Source organism: Anoplolepis gracilipes, chromosome 8, assembly GCF_047496725.1.
Source record: "Anoplolepis gracilipes chromosome 8, ASM4749672v1, whole genome shotgun sequence".
NCBI lineage: Eukaryota > Metazoa > Arthropoda > Insecta > Hymenoptera > Formicidae > Anoplolepis > Anoplolepis gracilipes.
The window spans coordinates 4602552-4625914 of record NC_132977.1 but is presented as its reverse complement, the minus strand read 5'-3'; the positions used below and the strand labels follow the sequence as shown (position 1 = coordinate 4625914).

The window sequence follows — 23363 nt, the reverse complement described above, 5'->3', positions numbered from 1 at the left end:
ACGAAGAAAGTGGTACGTTCATCAATTGACGAGTCTTCGGACGAGAACAAATTTAAGAACCGCTTTGCTTTTCAAAAGGGACTCAATTAGCTCTCAGACTTTGAAATGTTTGTATTAGATCGTCATAAGAGACGCGCTAAAAGCAGGATGTTGACCCTTCTGAGAAGAGAAACTCGTTGCGCGATTCGTACACGCCCGTGGACCACGTCCAAGACTTCTCTCTTCGTAATTAGATGAATGTCCCACCTGCCGAGAGATACTAAAACAATGACGTCAAAGCAAACATGTAAATCATGTCTTCTTGACAGTTTGACAAAGTCTATCGTAAACCTTCTAGTAATCCTTATTTAATGAATATATGTATATCTGTATCCGTTCATTTGAACAACATTCTTCAGATACTGATTAAACAAAAAATTGCACTTTAGTATCGTTGCATTACTGCTAAATAGTTAATCGACGATTGTAGGTTTTAAAAGAAGATGAAATTCAAAATTGACGATGGTGCAATTGATGTACGCGATTCATTCGACCGCGATAAATGAGCGAGCTGTGATAATACGCTGTATTAGTCACGTATTGCATTCAAGCGAACTGCAATTTCTCTCTTTCTCTTCGCGTTTACGCGTTACTATGGGCCACACTTACCTACTGATCCATATTACTCGCGGCAGTATTCACAAGCTGACGTGAGAAATTAAAAGAATCTTTCGAAAAATTTATTAAACTTTGATGTATTTCTCTGTTAATATCAAACATTAAAACATGTTATTCTGAAGATTTAATTCGAGAAAAGAATTTATATACTTTGCCACGCAAAATGACATAAAGTATATAAACCTCTTAATCAAATGTTAGTATTACTTATTAAAAGTAGTAATAAATTATTAAAAATAAATTACTTTATGTCATGAATCATCATAATTAAGTATGTACGGAAATATTTGATTTGAGATATTTTGCTCGTCATTATTGCGTTAAAAACTTTAAAAGGTAAGAAATTAAAGCTTTCACTCATATTTATCTTATTTATATATTCTTAGTTATATATTTGCATTTCTAGATTTCTTAATTTTATATTCAACAGTTATGCACGCGGAAATATTTATTTATTCTGAGAGATACTTGTGTCGCTTCCGGAGCTGCTTGCTCAGAATCCTCAAAAAGTGAAAGTTAATGTTTTTAAATATTCGCATTTCTAGATTCTTAAATTTTACGAAATTTATTTTAAATAAAATGCGTATATTTCAAATATTTCAAGATATTCTCATATATATGATTATAAAAAAAAAATTGTTTTGTAACTTGGCTCCTGGATAATTTTTCTATTACATATTGTGTTCTCTCTCCTCCCACGAAACTTTAATCTTAAACTAAATCGAAAAGATATTTTAAAGAAAACGTCATATTTATTTCGCAAAAAGAAAGTATGGAAATGGTAATTTTACGAAGAAAGTCGAATAATATATCTCACTCACATGCGCAAAAGTGTTTGAAGAACTTCTAAACGACTATAGGGTCGATTATCGATTTAAAGCGAAAGAGATCAAAGAGATTTCATCAAAGAGGAAATACGTAGTACCTTGCGGGCAGAATAGAAACGTTACGCACAGGTGTGCATCGGCGTCATTTAACCGATCGACTTTCACTGGCGGGTCTCTGAACTCGTCGCGGCCTCTCACGAAGAAATACACCTCTTCCGGTTCGTTTCAAACTCGGCCCCGTCGTTCGTGAACTTGAAAATTAAACCGGCTGCGAATCGTCGACAAAGTTTCGCGCGTCTCTGAAATTTCGCGATAACGATCTGTGTGTGCGATAATTAAAACTCACTTTACAGATATGTCACGTGCGAACAATGGGACTCAGAAACGCAATAAATGCATACTCCGTTCTGCGGCTTTTCTAAGTCATTTTAAATATAAGCGGAAAAGAGCAATCATGTGTTTACAGGAAGTTTCTCTTTAATTCGCGCGCAAAAAAATAATTTTCTTGGAAGATAAAGTTCAATAAAATAATTTTTTAGAAGACAATTCCACGTAAGAAAATAATTATATAATAAGTGACATTCATTTTGCAAATTAAAAATTAAAATCTTAGATAAAAGATTAGAAACATTTGAAACAGGAGACAAAGCGAGGTAATGGATCGATGCTCTATTAAGAAAATTATCGTGAAATCAATCTATTCTTTTGTTTCCATTCTTTTTGAATTAAGATCGTAATCGCAATTAAAATGATAATATCTTTATGATGAGACTCATAAATTAATTTATAGGTATAGAACTTCACTGGTAACGGTTTGAAAATGCGATTGTTGTGTTTAATTCGCGTATATGTATATTTTAAGAGTTACATGGAAGTACTATGTGGTGTTCTATAAGCGAAACTGTTCCACAGTTGAAACCGAAGATTAAGATTCTAAGAATTGTAAGTCAAGGATGAAAGCGTTCGAGAGAATTAGAAAATAAAAATATGAAACTGTAAATATTTATAATTCCAAAACATTGAAGGACTTATAAAAATTCATAGACTAAGAATTCAAAAGAATACCGTTATACAAAAGAAATCTCGTATTTTGAAATCTGGTGTTGAGAATGCGACGAGTTCAAGAACACGAAATGAAAGCGGTGCAAAGTTGAGAAATGAAGCGCGAAATATATGAGTATCGAGAAAGTATTCAGAGGAGAAGAAATACACTGGAGATAAAGATGTAATGACGCGGCCCAAACGTCGTCCTGAATGTGTAAATTCTTTTTGCAACAGCCGAGTAATTGGAACAAACGGAAGTATCGCATTATTCATTCAAATTAAGTTTGTCACAGTATAAATAAAAGTTGTATTCATTTTTTGCAACGTAATATGCAAGTGAGCTCTTTTTATTTCCTGATTGATTATATGCTTTTGCATATTTTTCTGCCTCTAGCTATTCAAATAATAAAATATTTTGCTATTTTATATAAATATAGCGCTCTCTTAAAAACAAATTATTTACACCGCAACAAATTTTCTTCTTGACAAATAGTATGTCTGATATTTAAGCTGAGAGGCAAAAAATTTACACAGAAACTGCAAATTAAAAATACCAGTCTTCTTTTTCCATATTTTTAGAATACGAAAAAAGTTGCTCAAGTGGTTGAAGTTAAACTTCTAAAAGAAAAAAAACTTTCTATAAAGAAGATAATGTTTTCTTAGTTACAGCATAGTACTTTCTTTTTTAATAATATTTGTCATATATTTAATTATTTATAAATTATGTATATAAATTATTATATGTTATTATTATATATTATTATAATATATCATATGTTAATATATTAATATATTAATATATGTTAATATGTTTATTATAATATGCATATTACATCAAGCATAAATATCAATTATGTATAATTTTTCCTCCTAAATAGATTGAAAGAAATGAGAGGGAGGGGGGGGGGGAAGAAAGAAGGAAGCTATCTATTCTAAAGGGTTGCAACCTATCAGTAATTTATATTAATTAATATTCGTTACAGATTTGTTTATAGATTATTATTGTTATAGCCATCTCCGGATGCGTTTTCTTTAAAACTTCGGATCATTTAACAATTAAAAGGACTTGCTCTCGCGGAAGGGTTTAGCGAAGATTCGTCTCGTGCCACCACGACGGAAGACAGGCGCGAGAAGTAGGTCGGAGAGAAGCCTCGCTCCTACGTCGGTCGGCTGGTTGAGCGAGTCTCAGTCAGTCTCGCGAGGATATCCCGGGAGTTAACAGGTGTTTGTAGGAGCAGGCCCTCCGCGGAGAGACGTTCGTCTCGTTTCTTTTTCTTCTTTTGCCTACCATCGCTTTCGCTTCGTCCTCGGTATCGGCGAGAGATCCGCAATCGTCCGTTAATTCGCGGACGAGACGATACAGGTGATTTTCGCGGAACATGCGGTCCTGAGGAAAAGTCCTCGTGCCTATTTCTCCGTGCGTCGCATTGTATTTTCTTTTTATTTCTCTCGGAGACCCGCAGGAGATATGACAACGATGAGGAGATGCCAGGTAATTTGTATTTTATAAATCATTCAATGTACGAAAATAAGAATCTCAGGATGATTTTTGTAGAAAGTTTGCAATTTAAAAGTTTCATCCCGTGTTTTGGAAAATCAACATTTAGCAAAAAGTGATAGTGAAAACTGCACGGCAAGAGCGAATCATTTTATTAAATTTTTATTTTCCGATTTTTTTATTTTTTGACAGCTTATCATTTTTCGCAAAATACATTAGCGCACAATTTTCTTGATTATTAAATATTCAAAAATACATAATTAATTAAACTTGTTTATTGCGAAATGAAGAAGAAAATTTCTCATAGATCAACCATTTCTATACGAAAGGATGTGAATGATCTCGTTTAATTTCTCTTCGTTTATGAATGAGATCTTAACAAGATCAGTGCAACAAGCTGCGTGATTAATTAAGTCGTAAGAAGCCCATGCAGGTCCGCTCTTCCGTCGATTACATAAATATACACGTTATATGTATACACGCGCGGTTTATCTCCGTTCATGATCAGCGCAATAACGAACCGTGAACGATTCCGCGGTTAATCTCGACCATCTCCGTGGTATCCCGCGTATAATCGATCAGCACGCGTGACGGAAGCTGACCTTCTTGATCGGTGGTAAAGAGCGTGGGCGGACGACGTTTCCGGACGAACGGACGACAGGCAGACATCGGGAAACAAAAAAACTAGATCAGCTTAATTGCCATGTAATTAATGTCGAATCGTGAATTTTCTGGAGCGGAAACGCAAGCGAGTGACGTGCATCGCTGCCACGCTATCATTGTGCACCATGTACATATTTCCAGCGCACTTTAATGCATAACCGTTCATTCCGCGAATTAACTGAACGATATTTTGTGTATCTCGGACACAATTAATTTAAAACGCCAAGATATAAATTTAGTTTAGAAAAATGCAATTTTCTTATTCAAATTATTTAATTATTAATTATTTTATTTAATTTATTTATTAAGATTTTAAGTTTTAAAACGCTCTTAGGTTTACCCGAAATTGACATTTTCTTTCTATTTTCAACCTCAATTTTCTCTCGTTCATAGATTCGATCGTGTCAAGCATCAATGATTGACAATCGAAAGTTGGCATGGAAAGAATAAATTTTTTCGCAGAGTTATTGACTTGCAAATAAGCTCATTTTTTAATCCTGAATTTTTGTTACTAATATAATATTAAAAATGAGACAGATACATATTTAAAAGTTGAAGAGAGAGAGAGAGAGACAGAGAGAGAGAGAGAGAGGAGGAACAATTGCAGCGAATTCAGGAATAAAAAACAAACGTAATGACATATTGTTGAAATCACTTTGAGATGAAAAGTCTAATACCAAAATATCAAATTTTTAATAACTTTTTAATTAAAAAAAGAAGATTAAAAAATCAGATTTCTCAAAGTTCTCACTTTCAGATACGATACATCACATAGTATAAAAATGTTCTCGAATAATTCTAAATATTATTATATTTAATTTCAAATATTGATTTAATTTTGCAATAATATTCTTCTAGACATTGTCTCATTTTTTTGCAGCTAATTAGTCAGTTGTATAGATTGATAAAAATAATAGCAACACAAAAATATTATGAAATATTAGCGTTAAAACGCTAATATATCAAAACCTACTAAAAAGTGTATTAATAAATAAAATGTTTGATGTGATAAAACTATTCTTTTTTATCTCACATAAAAAAGAGGGGATACATTATCAATTTATTTAATCTTTTTTAAACCTAATTACAGAAATAAGAAAATTATTAATTAAAACATTCATACCATATAAAAGATATTTTCCTATAACAAACTTTATAATATTGCTTTTAACAATTCGATGCACATTGTTCCAATGTTGTAATATTATATTTTTATACTATAAAATAATGTCAATATTTGAAAGTAACTTAATATTTAAGAACTGTGCGTGTCGACAAATGCAAACTATGGCAGGAATTAGCCAAAATTTTAAAAACGCTTTCCATTTACGTTACATTTTAAACTTATTTCAACTTTGATATCTTTTGATATTAGGATTTCATCTCAAACTCTCAAGACTTCATCATTAGCAGATAGCATTGATGTGCATCAATTTTATATAAATTCTGACATCTTGTATATACGTATATGAGGTGACGTAGAGACGAGTTAGCCCACGCGTGTTTCACGCCAAACGCGTGCACGGGGAAAGCATGTTGTTCCATTTCACTTGTCAGCAGAGTACGCTCGGTCTATAGCCACCTTTCACGATTTTATGTCATTTTATCCGCTTTTTGCGCGCATATGAGCGTGCGATTAGAAAGTATTTTTTTTTCCACTGCAGCGTCGAAAATACGCTTTAGATATGTATACTTTAACCGTTTCTCGTTAACGAGAATTTTAAACGGTTATTAAAAAGAGCGACGCTTCAAATGTGTTAGTATAATAATCTTCGCAGAAAACGATTAAAATTTGTGAATTGCAAATCGATTGACAATCAGCAAACATAGCGCGTGATTTGTCGATTCTCGAAAGATTATTTTCTCTATGTCAACTTAATAATATCTATGTATATTTACAGGTATATATTTCTTGACAAGTATTTCGTTATACTTCTGTCACTTACTTTCAATATGAGATTTTATAATCCACGCAATGAGTCAGCTGCGAATTTAAGTCAACGCGATCACGCGACGACAGGTGTGCGTAATTCCAATCAGCGGTAATCCGTCACGTTTTATAATAGAAAGTAACCCATCGCTTGGGCGATTACTACACTGCTATTTTCTAATTCCTGGGAAAGAATGCAGGCAATCTCTCTTCGCGAGCTATTAAATTTCTCTCATCGCGCGGTTGTTGCCATTCTGATGACTCAGTCAGTTGAGAATATCGGCTCGAATCTCACGAATATATCGACCATTTTATTTTTTTTTTTTTTTTTTTTTTTTTTTTTTGCGACAATTCAATACGACGACTTAATAACTTCGTAACTGCTAAATGTTACGTCACGCGTACTTCGTACACGTTGCAAATGCGAACGACGCACACAATTTGCAAACGAACCGCGAATCTCTAGAAACTCGTAAGGTCGGCTTTCGAAAACCTTTTCTTAAACTCATTTCACATTCCGGTCGTCTTGTACTTCAATCGTCGGAACGCAATCACGCATGTACGCAACAATGCTCGTCCAGGAATCATCATTGACGCGCATTATTTCTCTGATGAAGCCCATTATTGCGTCATCCTTGTGATCGAGAATTAGCAAACAATCGAAATTGATCATAAATTCAAGACAATTTTGTAACTTTATGCATAGGTTTAAAGCAATGTTTCTTAATTCTTTATTTTTGTCGTTATTAATTTAAGAAAAGTTTGAAAGAAAAATTTACTGTAATCGTTAATATATTTAAAATTATTGATTTATTAATTTAGAATAATCGGAGACTCATATAATGATAGCTGTTTTTTTATTATGAAATAATTCAAGAAAAGTTTGAAAGAAAAATTTACTGTGATTATTAATATATTTAAAATTATTGATTTATTAATTTAAAACCAAAGAAATTAAATGATATAATCGGTAAAAAAATAATTTTACAGAAATACAAAAACCAGGAAATACTATATATTACATAATTCAATTTTATTTTTCATAATTTTATTTTTCAGCTTATCTCTCTTTTATTTTTTGTCGTTTTGACACTCGGCACGTGCAATGGCGAGGTACCCAAACCGAGCTACACCAGAACGATGTTGAAGGTTTCTCGAAGTCTCCCGGGCGAGACGGAAGAGCTAAAAGTACGAACGAGCGAGGGTAACGTAGCCACTTTAATCGTTAAGCGACGAGACAAATCATCGTTCACCTTCGACGATTCGAAGCTCGTCGAGGCACCAAAACCTGTTCAGATAGAATCGAACGTCACTGCAGAGAATAAAAACGATTCGAGTGTGCGAAATGAATCGAAACTTGGCGACGACAGAAGCGAAATCAAAAAGAAAAACGATGTGCGAAGACTTGAAGAAGCTCAAGTGGCGCAAATCAAAGCGACATTCTCCGAATTGTCAGGATCGAAGGACGAGAAATCAAACGTCAATCGAACCGATGCAAAACCGATATCCGAAAAAAATCCTCCAATTAGCGGCAGCGTAATCGATTATGGAAGTTGGACACCGCTAGATGCGGATGGGAGAACGTTGAAACAGCTGGAACCGGAAGAAGAGGAGTATCGAAATTGGAAACCATTGCCGAAGACTACGATCGAGGAGAGTGCGAATTATGATAAAGGTAGAATCGGCGATATTCTGTTCGCCAGAAACTTTCAAGATCGCACTCAGAGAAATTTCGACTTACAAGACGGAAGCAACGACCGATCTATTTACACGTATGTGCCTCGTCAGTCCACGAGGACGAATATCGGGGCCAATCTGTCAAAAAATCGAGACGGCAAAACTGTTCCCGCGGACGTGATTGTCAGATCGGAAATCAATGTAAAAGCCACACCGAAGAGATCGCCCATGTCGTTGGACATTAACGGTACGCCGGTGATCCATGGTACGAGAGTACCCGATGAACCCATCGATAAGATACAAACTTGGCGAAATGCTCGAGTTATTAATAACAGACTGATAACTCTCGAAGAGAATACTGCGGGAGTTAGCGTGGAACCTTCCGTCGAGCCTTATCCCGGTGATAACGTCGAGAAGAAGCACAAGTTTGATAAATTCTTCAAAGATATCAATCGAAGGTAAGCCAGACAAAATTGTTTAAATATTAATGAAGAGCTTCGAAAGATTATTTATAATCTAATAGCACTTGCTAAAATATAAAAATTGTATTTAGAAATTAATTTAATTCTGGCATCTTTCCCTTAATAATTAATTAATAATTTTAATAATTATGTAAATCATTGATAAATCCATACAAGCTTTCACAAGAGAATGTTTATTCGGATAACATCGCGTTTTATCCGATCTCACAACGTTATCAAAATCATTATTCAGATTCAACGATACTTGAAACGCTTTCTTTGATCTCCCGTTTTATCTCTCGTCAGATACAGTCGCAATTACGAGGAAGAGGGCCGTAACGTATACTTCGAATGGGATCCGAGAAATTACAAGAGCGAAGCTTTGAAAGCCGAGGTATACGAGCCACGTAACGACCATTATCGTGCGAGCGTTCACAAAAGAATGCTGCATCCGGATAGCATCGCGAATTATCCGATTTCGCAACGTTACACTCTTGACAGCCAGACCATCGCGCCTGTAGCCCTGAAACCCGGCGCCCGAGCACCGGTACTTCAGTATGCTCATCCCGAGCTGGGTGTGCAGCCCGCCAAGATCCTGAAGAACGAGAAACGCCGCCCCGATAATTTCCCCGAGAATCAACACTCGTTTACCGAACAACGTCACAAGAAAAAGTACGTGCTAAACGACAAGGGTATCGTCGACAGCTACACGACGAAGAACTACTATCCGAATCAGCATTTCTACGGTTTGAAACGACCGAGCGAGCCGCCGTTTTGGATAAAGATTTCCGAGAATTTGAAGAATCAATTTTCCACCGGGGTCGAGAAGGTCTCGCAGTTCACTAGGCCGGTGATCGATCCTCTGGTGGAAGCCACCCACAAAATCTCGCAGAACCTCGGTCTCTCCAAAGGCAAGGAAGCTCAGGATAAAATCGACACGATAACCTCGAGCACCAGTATCCTGATACCTGCCTTAGGTCTCGTCGCATCCGGCGCTGCTCTCGGAATAGGTGCCGTGGCAGTCGGCAGGTATCTCGATGTCGACGTTTTGAAACGATCAAACGCGAATGACGACGATCTCGATCTTGAACATAAACGGGCTTTGGAAGCTGGAGCGTACTTGAGAGCGGTCGAGGACGAGAGTTCGAGGTCGAACGAGGCGACTCCTTCGCAGACCATGTACATTTTGCAAAACGTCGCTCAAGACAAAGCAGGAGATGAGAATACGAGTTCGGTGGAGAACGACGGAGTTTTTTTGATTCTGGAAGACGAAGATAAGCAAAACGCCGAGAGGATTGAAAATCGGGAGAGCAGACAGATGGTAGACGAGGCCGACTATGTCGAGACTAACGGACAAAGAAGAAGGAGAAGCCTCGACTATCTGAACATCCTTAAGACCGATACTGACATGAGAGACTTGGTGCGTACTAAGCGTTTTCAGAGGAAAGGTGCCGATTCCATCAGCGAAATCGTCGAGATCGATTTACCAGCTGGCGAAGGTCGCATCGATATTACCAAATTCTTAATTCCGAAGAAGAATAAAGAGAGACATTCGAATGAAAATATCATCCTGACAGTTGATAACGACAGCACGAGAGTGGAAAATCTCAAAGCTGACATGTCGGATCAAAACGCCTTGGAAAACACCCCGAAAATTGTTGGAGATGTCATCGATAATTTACAAGACATAGTTTCGAAAGAAAATGGTGTACAAGATCCAAGAGATACCGATGGTACTATTCTGGTACTGGACAAAAAATCGCAAATCCTTGGGAGTAACCTCGGGAAAGAAACGGTAAAAAAAATTGGAGAGATCGATGCAAGGTTTTTGAAAAAGGACAACAGAAGACGAAAGCGCAGCGTTGAGAGCGATCAGGAACTCCTGGATGCGCTGCAGAATTTGGAGAATGCAGAAGTAGCCGAAATTGCTCACATACAAGGCGATTGGACGAACACGCCCTGCGCGAAGAGGATATTTTGCGATACGATGCTCCAAAGAGGATCTGACGCATCGATACTTATGGAGAAGAAGATGGCAGCGTTACTAAGACTGTAAGTATTTTGACACTTTTATATTTGTCTTGTCTGTAGAGGTGGAAATATTTGTACAATGATTTATTTCTCAAATTATAAGCTAGATAAGAGCTTAAAGTAACATATAATTCGTAATCTCAAATGAATATAATTATGTTAATTTAATAATTTATTTAAAATTGAGAAAAATATTCTATCAAATATTAATCATATGATAAAGGAAAAAATTGACATCATCATGCATGTCTTTTTTACATTTTTATATATGTTTAAAGTATTATATTTATTCTTATATTAATTATTTACTATTTTTTAATTTATTTATTTATTTATTTTAGATTTTCGATATTAAATTATTGTTAAATTCTTTTTTATACATTTAATTTCTTTACTTTTTATATCACTATTATTTCTAATAATATAATAATCTACTTTTTTAAAATAAAGTATTATTTAATTTTTATTTGAAAAAAATGTTGTGTGATGAATAGCTATAATATTTCTATTCAATTTTCAAAAACGTCTTATTAGAGTTGACAAGTGTGTACAACAATTTATTATTTTATAAAATATTGTTTTATGAAAATAACACATGTAATTAGTGTGAAATATTACATTTGGTTTTTACTAACGTTACGTTGATATTATAATCTGATGATATTCGCTGGGAACAAATTTGATGTGAAGCGAACAATCACTCGTTTTGTCATAATTTTTATCATTTTTAGTAGCATCTTCGTAAAATCACACGATCGACTCAACTATAACGCGACTCGAACTATCGAGACTTCAACAGACACCGATAACAGCCGGTCGAACGGAACTATAGAGTCGTGTGTATAACTTTCTTCCAGCTTTCGCCGACGACGTCCTACTGACTGATTCGACTTTTACCTCTTAGCACAGTTTCACTGTATGCACATACTCACATGCGCCCTGATATCGCACCATGACCACGCGCGATAGAAAAGAACCATGGAGAGTAGGAGAGAAGTAGAAAAAAATACAGCGTTATTGAAAAGGAGAAAAGGCAAAATGTATAAAAAAAAAACTGATGTGCCCGATCGATGTAATTCACTCAATCCCGCATTCGCTTTCCAAATCTCTTCAATCATATTTAATATAAATTGCTTTCTGATGCAATTTGTTCATACCTAGTCATATTTGAAATTATTCATTTTATATAAAATATATTACCGCGTATTATACAAATATTAATTTGTAACATTAAAAGTAAGTTGATGAGCTAACAAATAAACTTTTTTGCTTTTTTGTACTTAAATTATTTCAATATAATTAGAATTGTTTTTTTAGAACTTTTCTTTTTTCTATATAAGCCTTATCTTTTAAGAATGGGCAAATATTTTTGTACAAATAATTTCTCTGCTTTAAAGAAAAATTATCTTGATGAGAGAGAGAGAGAGAGAGAGAGAGAAAGAGAGTATATTACTTAAGATAAATTCATACCAAAATGAGAGAGAAATTAAGCTCGCGCGATAATATGCGTTTCTTATGCGCGAATTGGTAATGACAAATATATGGCGTTTAACGAGCCGTTTCCTGCGTCGACAATCATGTAAGACTCTATTATTCAATTCGATTCATTGCAAACACATGCATCTGTATACCGACGAGAGAGCAGCGTTATATCGTGTACCATGTTGTAAGTGCTATTTCCGAGCAAACATTTCTCACATACGTGATGAGAATTCGCGGGATAAATTGCATTCTTAAAAATAGCAAGAATTGCAATGTTCCCTTTTAATAGATTTCTATTCACAATTACACGTATACTTTTTCATAAGATTTTTTCGAGAAATATTTTTTTCGAATTTTTACGTTTAATAAGATGTGTAATCGTTAGATTTTCATATTCAATTGTCAATTGTTGGATTTGTTTTATAATTAATGTATTTACAAGTGCAGCGTGAATTTTGAATCACCTTATACTTTCAATTAGTACTCTGTAAGGAAAGCGAGTTAATTGGAGCGAGCGATCGTTAATGGAACGCTGTGAGAAATGTTGATGGATTAAAGAATTCACAATCTAGTGCACATTTAATTAATGATTAGCCGTGCGCAGTGTCGATCATTCGAAGTGTGTCTCCAACTTTCTAACGATCCTATCGCTATACTGTATCTAATGGTTTGCGCTTGCTTGCAGAATTCAGCCCGGAGCAGCTGCTCAAGTGTCCAGTCACTTTGAGGAGGTCATGAATGCTGTCAGGAGGCACGATTGTTCCATCTTTTTGTGCCCGCAGGCGAGACCCGGCAACGTCTTTCTTTAGAGATGCGTGACTACAGTTTTTTTAAACGACACTCTTAAAATAATTGTATCTTAAAATATCAATTCAAAAAGGTTATCAAGAAGATGAGATCAGAAACACGATAAAATATCTTATATAATTATGATATTAACAATTCTTCCAATTCTTTAGTTACGTTTAACAGTGGAAAACGAGAATGCTTTTTATAATTATTATTTTTGTAATTTATTTAAATGTAATTTTGCCGGTACTTTGAAATGACAATAATACGTTCTCTCTAGATTTGCTGAATAAGAGAATGATTATCACGTATATTTATATAGAATATTTGTCGAACAGTGAAATTGTTGCGATTAAAACATGTTAACGTTATTTTTGATAAAAACCTTCATCAATTCACGTCCGCAACGATTTCGCAAATAAACGTTTTCGAGAAATACATCGAGTTGGCACAGAGCCACAACTGTACATATTTGCCACCGAGGCGATTTTATTTAAAATGCACACATACTTGTAATTTAGGTAATTAAGCATAGAATTTAGAAAGGAGAATGAAAGATCGGCGGATAATCTAAGTTGCATCAGTTGCAACTTTCAAATGTTTATCACATCATGGTATTTTCTAATCGTCCTTTTGATAAACATTTTCGCCTATCGTTTTGTCTCATATTTCTAATTCCGTCCGAATAAATTATTTTGTAACAAAATATAATTTAATTCGACGCGCTGTGAATTACAGAGGTAAATGAAATGTTACACGCAAATCTTAATGATTCAAAGATAAAAATCATCATTAATTCGCGCGTCGGGCATGAAAATATATTTATTTCTGTACTTTTTTATGCGTAGGACATCGTCTTGTCTATAAGAGTCGATAAATAAATAATATTTTTTACTACATATGTGTATTTCTTGAGCCTATAGTCTCACTCTTTAGTGACATCTCTTCGCAAATTTTAAGCAACTGTTGGAAATAAAAGAATTGATCGATATTAATATGTCACTTTAGTCAAACATAAGCAATTTTCTTATAATCGAAAGGCTGTATTCGCGTACTGTATTCGCATTTGATTTAGCGTATGATGATTACATCTTACGCTATACTATTATCGATTGTTATCCGAAAGAGTTTAAAGAGATATTCATAGATGGTAGCGGTAAACCCATATGTACTGAGCAAGCGCAAAATCACGACAGTTTGAGATAATCGCGAAGAGCGATTCAGTCAAACGATAATTTTCATCCTGTGAACTTCAATAAATATCAACAAAAGTAGCAAAAAAATTCGCATTGCAACTAAAAGTATAATCGCATTAAATTATAAAATAGTTATTTAATATAGTGAAGTATAAAAATTATAAATTTTCGATTATAAACGTGCGTTAATAAAAACTCTTTCAAATTATAAATTTTCGGTAAAGATTAATTATTACTAAATCATTATTCGCGAGTGGTAATTTTACAAGTTACAAAATAATTATGTGATATATTATACTTAACATCGAAAATATGTGCTGTCATTAATATTTCCTCAATTTTATACAACACATGCTATTGTTTTTTTTCTTTCATTATAAATAACTATAATGTTTATATTTCTTTTATTAATATCCAAAAAATATTTTTTTCTTAAGGTAAATATATTTTATGTCTGTTATTTAATATGTTATTTATTAACTTTTTGCTGAATGCAACAAACATAACTAATTATATATTATTTGATGTTGTTACTTGCTAAATATAAAGTTAACAATTTGTTCTTAATTTGTTTTTCAAAATCGGGAAAATGAAATAATTTTTTAGAAGCACTCTATAGTCTATAGGTCTATAGGAGTCTATAGGTCTCTCATAAAACTTTGTTTCACGACAGTTTGTCAAAGTTGGTACTTAAACTTTGTACATTGGCAAGAAATATTCGCTTTCGACATCGATTGTTTTTTAGTAACAGAGTTGGATATGATAGTATAAATCAGATGGATAAAATTGCTTGTACACAAAGTTATACTTACTTTGTACTTTGTACTTTGCACAAGAGCCGTACTTCCCTCTGACATAAATAAAGATGTGGAAAATCTGAAAGTTAAAAAGTATGAAAGTTAAAAAGAAAATTGAAACAGCAATGTTTCCTTGAAAGATAATAAAAAAAATTTTATCAACAGAGATTTAAAGTTTAAATAACATAATTGTATATGTAAAATTAGTACAATTAAACAAAATTATTAGTAAAAATATTTTTAATTTTGTTTTCAACAAAACTGTTTGTTATTCTTTTGCCTTTTATATATTATATATTTATCAATTTTAATATATACTGCCTTTTCTTTGAGTACAAGATAAATATCTTTATATATAGTCTATGCCATAACATGTAATAAATTAAAAGGAAAAAATAATAAACATGAATGAAATTCTAAAATGTACGAGTGCTAATCTAATATGATTTGAGAAATATAAAAAAACTAATAAATTATGAATATGTATTAAATTAAATATTATTATTCAAAATATATAACTCGAAAAAAAATGTTAGGAAATAACGTAAAAAATTATAATGTTCTAAGTCAACATTAAACTGATATTTTATCTAAAATGTGGATTTTTGTTAGATTTAAATTAACGCATTTGTTCTGAGTTATCAATGTTTGCGAATGTTAGGTATTGGTTTCGCTCGCTTTCGTCGGTCAAGCTTCATAATCGTTTCATGTATTCTGAGTATTTACATATGTGATAATGATGAATATGACTCGGGCTTGGGATAATATGACCTATGGTGAAGTACATGGTCTCGTATGGTGGAGTACATAGCCTCCTCAACTTTAGCATGATGCATTGTGCAAGTTAGTTATTGCTACCGGATATCATGGTAAAAGTAAGTTATTAATTCATAATAATAAAGATACGTAATCTTTATCATCAGTTATACAAATGTTAGATTTTGAATTTACATCTAATTGTAAGATTGCCATTGTATAATATTTAGATTTATTATTTTATATAACGATAGTTTGTATTATATGCTTTGACAATTTATATATGTTTATATATTAATTTATATGTATATTTAATATATTAATATATGTTTCATTTGAAAGAACTTCGAACATTGATGACCTCAATCATGACGGATTGGATAAATTCGACAAACGATCGTGACAAAATACGATGCTGAGACTTGCAAAACATGATAGAAGTCTTCTAGATGTTACACATTCGCGATAATATTAGTATCGTTTTACATGTGTTTTAATCTCCTGAAATTTTATCGAAATATTCATCAGCCTCAACGTAATCTCGCTTATCATTTCGTCTATCTTTACAACAGCCAAAGGAGTCTAAATTACGAAATACACATTTATCACCCAACTTTGCGATTCTCTTGCTGCATATTTGCACGCAACTAATAAATCTACGAATGACGCTCAACAATTTAGTCGATGAACTAGCCAATAAATCAATATCTTCACTAAAATTTAAAGAAGACTTGATCGTCATCATTGTACGAAATAAACAACCTATCAGGTATGTTGAATTTCCATCAATTATGTTAATTATAAAATCTCTATAAATGCACATTTAGAATAATTTTATAAAATATTAAAAATAAAATTTAATACACATTTTTCTCGTATATGTTACATTAGAAGAAATACGCAATACTTTTTAAACATATGCACATGTTTCATACAGTTAAGATTTCTCTTTACATATAACATGCTTTTAAAGGTAAAAATTATTTTAAAGTTTTATCATATTTAAATATAAATAATAAAAAAAGGCAAAATCAAATTACTTTATTAAAAATTAAGATTAAATTATTGTATGATTAATGAGATACAGTTGCGAAAATATTTAATAAAACAATCTTTATGTTCTTTTTTCTCAACATTGCTTTTTTAGACTCAATGTATTATTATTGATAAGTAGTTTCTGTATAATATTGCAAACAGTGAAATCTCACTGACAATGAGTGAGAAAAATCAGTGGTAGTGGCTGATTTTTCAGTGAAATCGTACTGTCATAATTAGTAAAACATATAAGACAAAGCAAAGAGTAAGTGTTTTCATTGAAAATCAGTAAATTAATAACTAATCTTCATTGAAATCTTTTGTCATTTTGTTTTAATCAATGATATTTTCAATGATTCAATTTAAGAGAGTAAATTCACATATTTGATACTTTTTTACTTCTTTTCTTATATATTTAGTTACATTTTAATCGACATTTAATGAATTTTAATCATGATTTAAATGAGATTTTTTGGAACATTAATCGTTCATTACTTTTAATAAAGTTACAATTCCATTAATGAAATTCTAAAGTTTTTTCAAATTAAACATATATTAATATATTAAACCAAACGATTAAATAATTGATTTATATCTGGATTGACTAAAAAAATAACAATTTTTAACAATTGAATCAGTATGATTTTCAAAAAAATGTACGTTATTGTAGAAAAACATGATTCTACTAGCGTTTCAAAGATTTTGATACTATTTTTTATGTATTCTTTTTAAGAAAATTTACATATTCATATTTTATATATATACAGGGTGTCCGGTCGCGACCGCCCCATAGCTCCAGGCAAGATAAAAAACGCTCAGCGAACGATATTATATATATATACAAAGTGTCCGGTAATAATCGCTCCATCTCTCTAGAGCTGTAAGAGCAAATCAAACTGAACATAAAACTCCTCCACCATTTTGCGATTTGCGCAATAATTATTAAAATATTAATTAAAAATGCTCAGCGTGTGAGCGCGCGCCGTATATAGCACTCAGCATATGTTGAGCGTTTTTAATTAATATTTTAATAATTATTGCGAAAATCGCAAAATGGTAGAGGACTTTTATGTTCAGTTTGACTTGCTCTATCAGCCCTAGAGAAGTGGAGCGATTATTACCGGACACTATGTAATATCGTTCGCTAAGCGTTTTTATTTAATAGTTTAATAATTATTGCACAAATCGCAAAATGATAGAGGACTTTTATGTTCAGTTTGACCTGCTCTATCTGCCCTTGAGCTATGGGGCGGTCGCGACCGGACACCCTGTATATACACATACAAGGTGTCAGGTAATAATCGCCCCACCTCTCAAGGACTAATAGAGCAGGTCAAACTGAACATAAAAGTCCTCTACCATTTTGCGATTTGCGCAATAATTATTGAGAAGTTAATTAAAAAATATCGACCAATTTGCGCCAATTTATTAGCGCTCTTCGAAAAGACAGCCTACTGTCAAGCAATCGCTAGGAGCACAGCGAAAAAAGACAGCCAACTGTTACACGGTTACTATGCGTGCGACTAGCAATCGCGTGACAGCGGACTAGCTTTTCTCGCCACGTGCTAATACTCACACGAATTGGTCAATATTTCTTAATTAATTTCTTAATAATTATTGCCAAAATCGTAAAATAATATAGAACTTTTTTGCTCAGTTTGAGCTTTTTCACATTATAATATATTTACGTTTAATGTTACTATATAATTATATACTATTATGTATATATATATATATACATATATATATATATATATATATATATATATAATTATATGCATTTAAGTTAAAACATGTATATATCTTCAGATCGTAACAGAAAAATTAGATATATCTGTTTTCAAAGTGATTTTTCTCTTGTTTTATATGGCAGTTGTGTTGATGTAACTATATATTTATTGTTATTTAGCTGAAAAACTCTAACAGAGGTAAGCCATTGTATAATAATAATATAATATAACAATATAGTATAATAACATTGTAAAGTTATTGTATATATAAAACATAACATGATTTGTTATTGTAATAAAACAAAAATTGTAATTTTCAGAGCACAAATGACGTATAGCGTGTATGAATGCAAGTGATGCAATATATCGGCAAAAGATGCGAAAAATTTAATATTGCAAATGGATTTTTATCACTTAAATTAACAGCTGGAAATTTCGGATCTTTCGACATAGATGTTTGGAGCAGTGAGACACTTATTCTTAAAACTAAATTTTTTCTTGTTTATTTAATGTAATGCCCGTACAAATATTCGTTTCTTTAATATGATATAAATTAAAAATTGCTTTATTACTGGATAATTATATATATTCAATTATATACACAAAATATATCTTCAAACTATTGTATGCTTCATAAAGGTTAAGCTGGCTACATGTAGTCATGTTCTTCTCATCAAGATAAATAAAAAAGTTTCTGTAAAATATGTTTCTAATTAAAATGTTAATGTCACGTTGAGATTAAAAGAATTCATATATGTCATAGCTCTAAATTTGCAATTAATGCCTACTACATTAGATTATTATTTATAAATCTACTTGATTAAAAAAAGAATTTTTAAATAAATATTATGTATTAATATACGTTAAAAATTCATTCTTTTAATCCTAACTTTTTAATATTTTAGAAATACATATTTTATAGAAATTTTTGTTCAGCTTTATAAGAAGAACATGAGTATATGTAATCAGTCAAATACATATATTATAAATAGATATATTTATATTTTAAATGCATAATTTGTTTGGCTGACTGACTGCTGTATATGTGAAGCTGTCATCTTACTTCGTAAAATTCACTAATTGTTGAAAGTTCTGGCTTTATATAGTTCTATAGTTCTAACTTTTAATAGTTCGGTAATTCTTCACAAATTGAACAAATAATTCTGGCCAAAGTTGTTCAGAACAAACACCAAGTTTAGCCTGCGTTTCATTTTGTCTACCGGCGAGTTTTTAAACATTTCTTTGCTAGTTTTAAGCATTTGAGAATTTCACAACAGTTTTACAAAAAGTTCTATGCGTAAAAATTATTAGAATATTAATGAAATAAATTAAGTTTCCAAATTAAACGCTGGTCGACATTTCGATAATTCTAAATATACTGCGTGTACTATTTATTCTAGTAATTAAATGACTAGTTTTATATATATTTGATACACATATTTTTGCGTTACAATACATGTTCTTTATTTCCTACTTATTGTTAGTTTTGCCTTAATTATAAATAAGTTAAACTAATAACTTTTAGATTAAACTTTTAGGATTAAACTTTTAGTTAGAGCATAAGATTTGATATATAAGATTTTATTTTGCAAAACAATTAAAACAATTTAATTTATGTTATCAAAGAAGAAATAAAAGAATTATTTGGAAAGATATTAAGATAAATTTTAATTTTTAAATAGAATTAGAGAAAATATTATATTTTTTATGTCTGTTTTAATAATCTTAGTTAAGATAAATGTATACAAGTTCGTTAAAGACTCTTTAAAATTAAAAAAGTAAAAATATATTAACAATTTTTCCACAATTAATTTTATCAAAAAAAAGTCTTAATAAAAAAGATCTTATTTTGCATATTTTGCTTATTTTTGCTTAATTAACTAGCACAAAGAAAGTATTGCAACTTTTATATTAATTCATCAATCAAGTGATTTGAACTAGTTGTAAGCCAAGTAGAGTTTATATAAAATTTTATATTATATATGTATATTATTAAATTGCATCACAAGAAAGAAAAAGATTGCTTGATAATTTTTTAAATGTAATTTATTAAAAAGTGTCTAAAAAATCATTGATATTTTGAAGACTAAATTGTGTATAATTATTTATAATTATAAAATATAATTATAAAATATAAATAAAAAATAAAATAAAGTTCGACTACATTCAAAAGAGTCGGAATTATGAAATCACCTTGAAAATCATCTATTTTATGCAAATCTGAGACAGCACGTGCGCTATTCTTAGCAACTATAGCGTCAACAGCTTCATCTCGATATTCGTACTACAATATATGTACACCTAATAAATCTTCGAACCACACGCAACAACCTAATCGACAAAATAGACAAGAAATTTATATCTTCCTCAAAATTTAGAAATTTAGACCTAACTGCGATCATTGTATGACACGAACATATAATAAAGTTTGCTTATTGTTAGAAAAAACTTTCATTATACTATGTAATATTTTAAAGCATTTATAGACAAAAAGAAGCATATTATTTTTTGATAAAAAATATAGAATGACTTTTATATTAAATAGGAAAATATATATGTATACAAAATAGATGTAATTTGTGCGCAATTTGCAAAAAAGAGTGCAAATTTTGATTCTTTTTCTCTATATTGAACACGTTATTTAATTAAATTTTTATATTTTGATGCTTGATTAGAATCAAGCGGCCTTTCTTAACATCTCTCTTTTGTCTTGTTATTTGTAAATTTTATTTAATATATACATATAGTACTTAATAAAAGTCTAAGCATACTTCTTAAAAATTATGTTACACCAGGAAGGAATAAATTTAATCGATAAATTTAATATTTTATTAGATTACCTTTGCAGCAATAGAAAAATATGATTCGGATCATAAACCGGCAAAGAAAAGCATATAAATAGCAAAAGTACTGGAATTTATTAGTTTTGTTATTTTCAATGCTTCATTTAAAGTCTCTTTTTTATATTTCAAATTTTTTCAGTTTTCTAAAACTTTTCTAAAAATTTTGATATAAATATTATACCCAGAATTTGCAAGGTGATTATAAAGTTTTCATTTTGATGAACTTTTGAAAAACTTGAGATTGAAACCTTTGAAATTTTATGAAGGCTTTGTTATTTTACAAAGGCAGAAATTGTATTTTTTTAAGTAAATAGATCTTTAAATTTATTTCTTATATTTAAGAAATAGATATACTTAAGACATATACTTAAGAAATTCTTATTTTTTATATTTTCAAATTAATAAAATAATTTTGGAATCTTAGTATTAATTCTCTAATTTTTAATTCATTGTCAGACGAAGACGTAGAGTGCTCAGACTTTTATATATATGTAATGTATATTGAAGATGTTTTGATTATGTACGATATTTTCATTTTACGCATATGTACTAATGATGAATATGAGATAGTAGGAAATTAACGCAAAAAGACGAATTGAGAATAATAAATAATATAAATTGATTCATATTTTAAGAGTATTTATTTCGAATTTTTAACAATTCGTATATGTGTGTGTATAATCTCTATATTATTTTACAGAATAAATCATAAAATATATAAAGTTAAATATATATGAAATTTATATAATATAAAAAAGATTATATTTTTAAATATAATAATACACTATGTCGCATTAAAATTATATTAACAACATAAAATGTTAGTTTATGTAACTATTGTACTAAAAATTATTACTTTCAGATAACAAATAATTTGAATGTTTCTCTTATCAAAGTAATTATACAAATGATACAATATAAAGGCGAATAAATAAAAAAGCGAGTAATAGATATATTTATAATATAGACATATAATATAGATTAATATAGATATTTTATGATATATTGTTATGTTGGACAGCTCTGATGATGAATTAAATGAATAAAATGACATCGTTAAAAAAGAGAATTCAGGATTTAAAATTATTTTTCTCAAATAATATCATTATCATCTACACAAATATATATGATTGATAATTAGGCGTGGATGGCCCAAAACACTTATAAAAATGAATATTTTTTACAACTTTCTCGTTAAAATTATTCGGAATACATATATATATATTGTACATATATAAGAAAAAACATATTACATACATTATCGTACAAAATATCCGGTTTTTCTTTGTAAATACTTTATTTTATTTTTTTATATTATACATTATGTATTATTTATATATTTCTTTTTTTGTGTATGTTATAGAAACACTGATCCATTATTATAGTAAAAATAAAATATAATAAAAATAAAATTCAACATTATCTGTAATTTCTATTTTATTTAGCCTGTAAAAACATCAAAGGGGTCAATTTATCTTATGCATTATTAACTATAAGAAAAGAAAGGAAAAAATAACGAATTAATTCTATATGACTATATCAGATAAACTAAAAACAGATTTACATACACTGCCTATAACATCGCTTTTATTGAATAAACATACATTTGCAACCAATAAAACTACTTATTTATTTCTATTGCCTAGCATATTATAACAAATTGGATATACATGATTATAAATTTAATTAATTTTTACAGATCAGAAATCATTCAATTTTAATTAATTATTTATATAAACGTTAATTCAAGCTGTTACATTTGAATAAACATTTTTACTGAATTAATATAAACTTAACTATAAGTTAGTCACTAGCTCAATGAGTGCGTGTGTGTGTGTGTATGTGTATTCGCTTGTAAATATCAAATTCTTCATTTCTCAAGACAAAAATGTCTAAATTAAAATAAAATATATATAATACAAAATACAATAAGCAATAAAATTATTG

At 30.8% G+C, this 23363-nt stretch overlaps 2 protein-coding genes across 2 annotated transcripts in view; one reads left to right on the top strand and one right to left on the bottom strand.

Annotated features, from left to right (window-relative positions):
• The window catches only part of LOC140668636 (uncharacterized), a 123776-nt gene that overhangs the window by 16723 nt on the left and 83690 nt on the right, over positions 1–23363 (bottom strand). Inside the window, exon 2 of the mRNA XM_072897833.1 lies at positions 15068–15131. The gene's annotated coding sequence lies outside the window, so the exon portion shown is untranslated. The remainder of the gene's footprint in view (positions 1–15067; positions 15132–23363) is intronic.
• Positions 3702–13956, top strand: LOC140668634 (uncharacterized). Its single transcript, XM_072897830.1, has 4 exons — positions 3702–4020; positions 7679–8754; positions 9064–10809; positions 12956–13956. The coding sequence occupies exons 1-4, from the start codon at positions 3997–3999 to the stop codon at positions 13077–13079; spliced, it is 2970 nt and encodes a 989-aa protein (XP_072753931.1). The 5' UTR covers positions 3702–3996; the 3' UTR covers positions 13080–13956.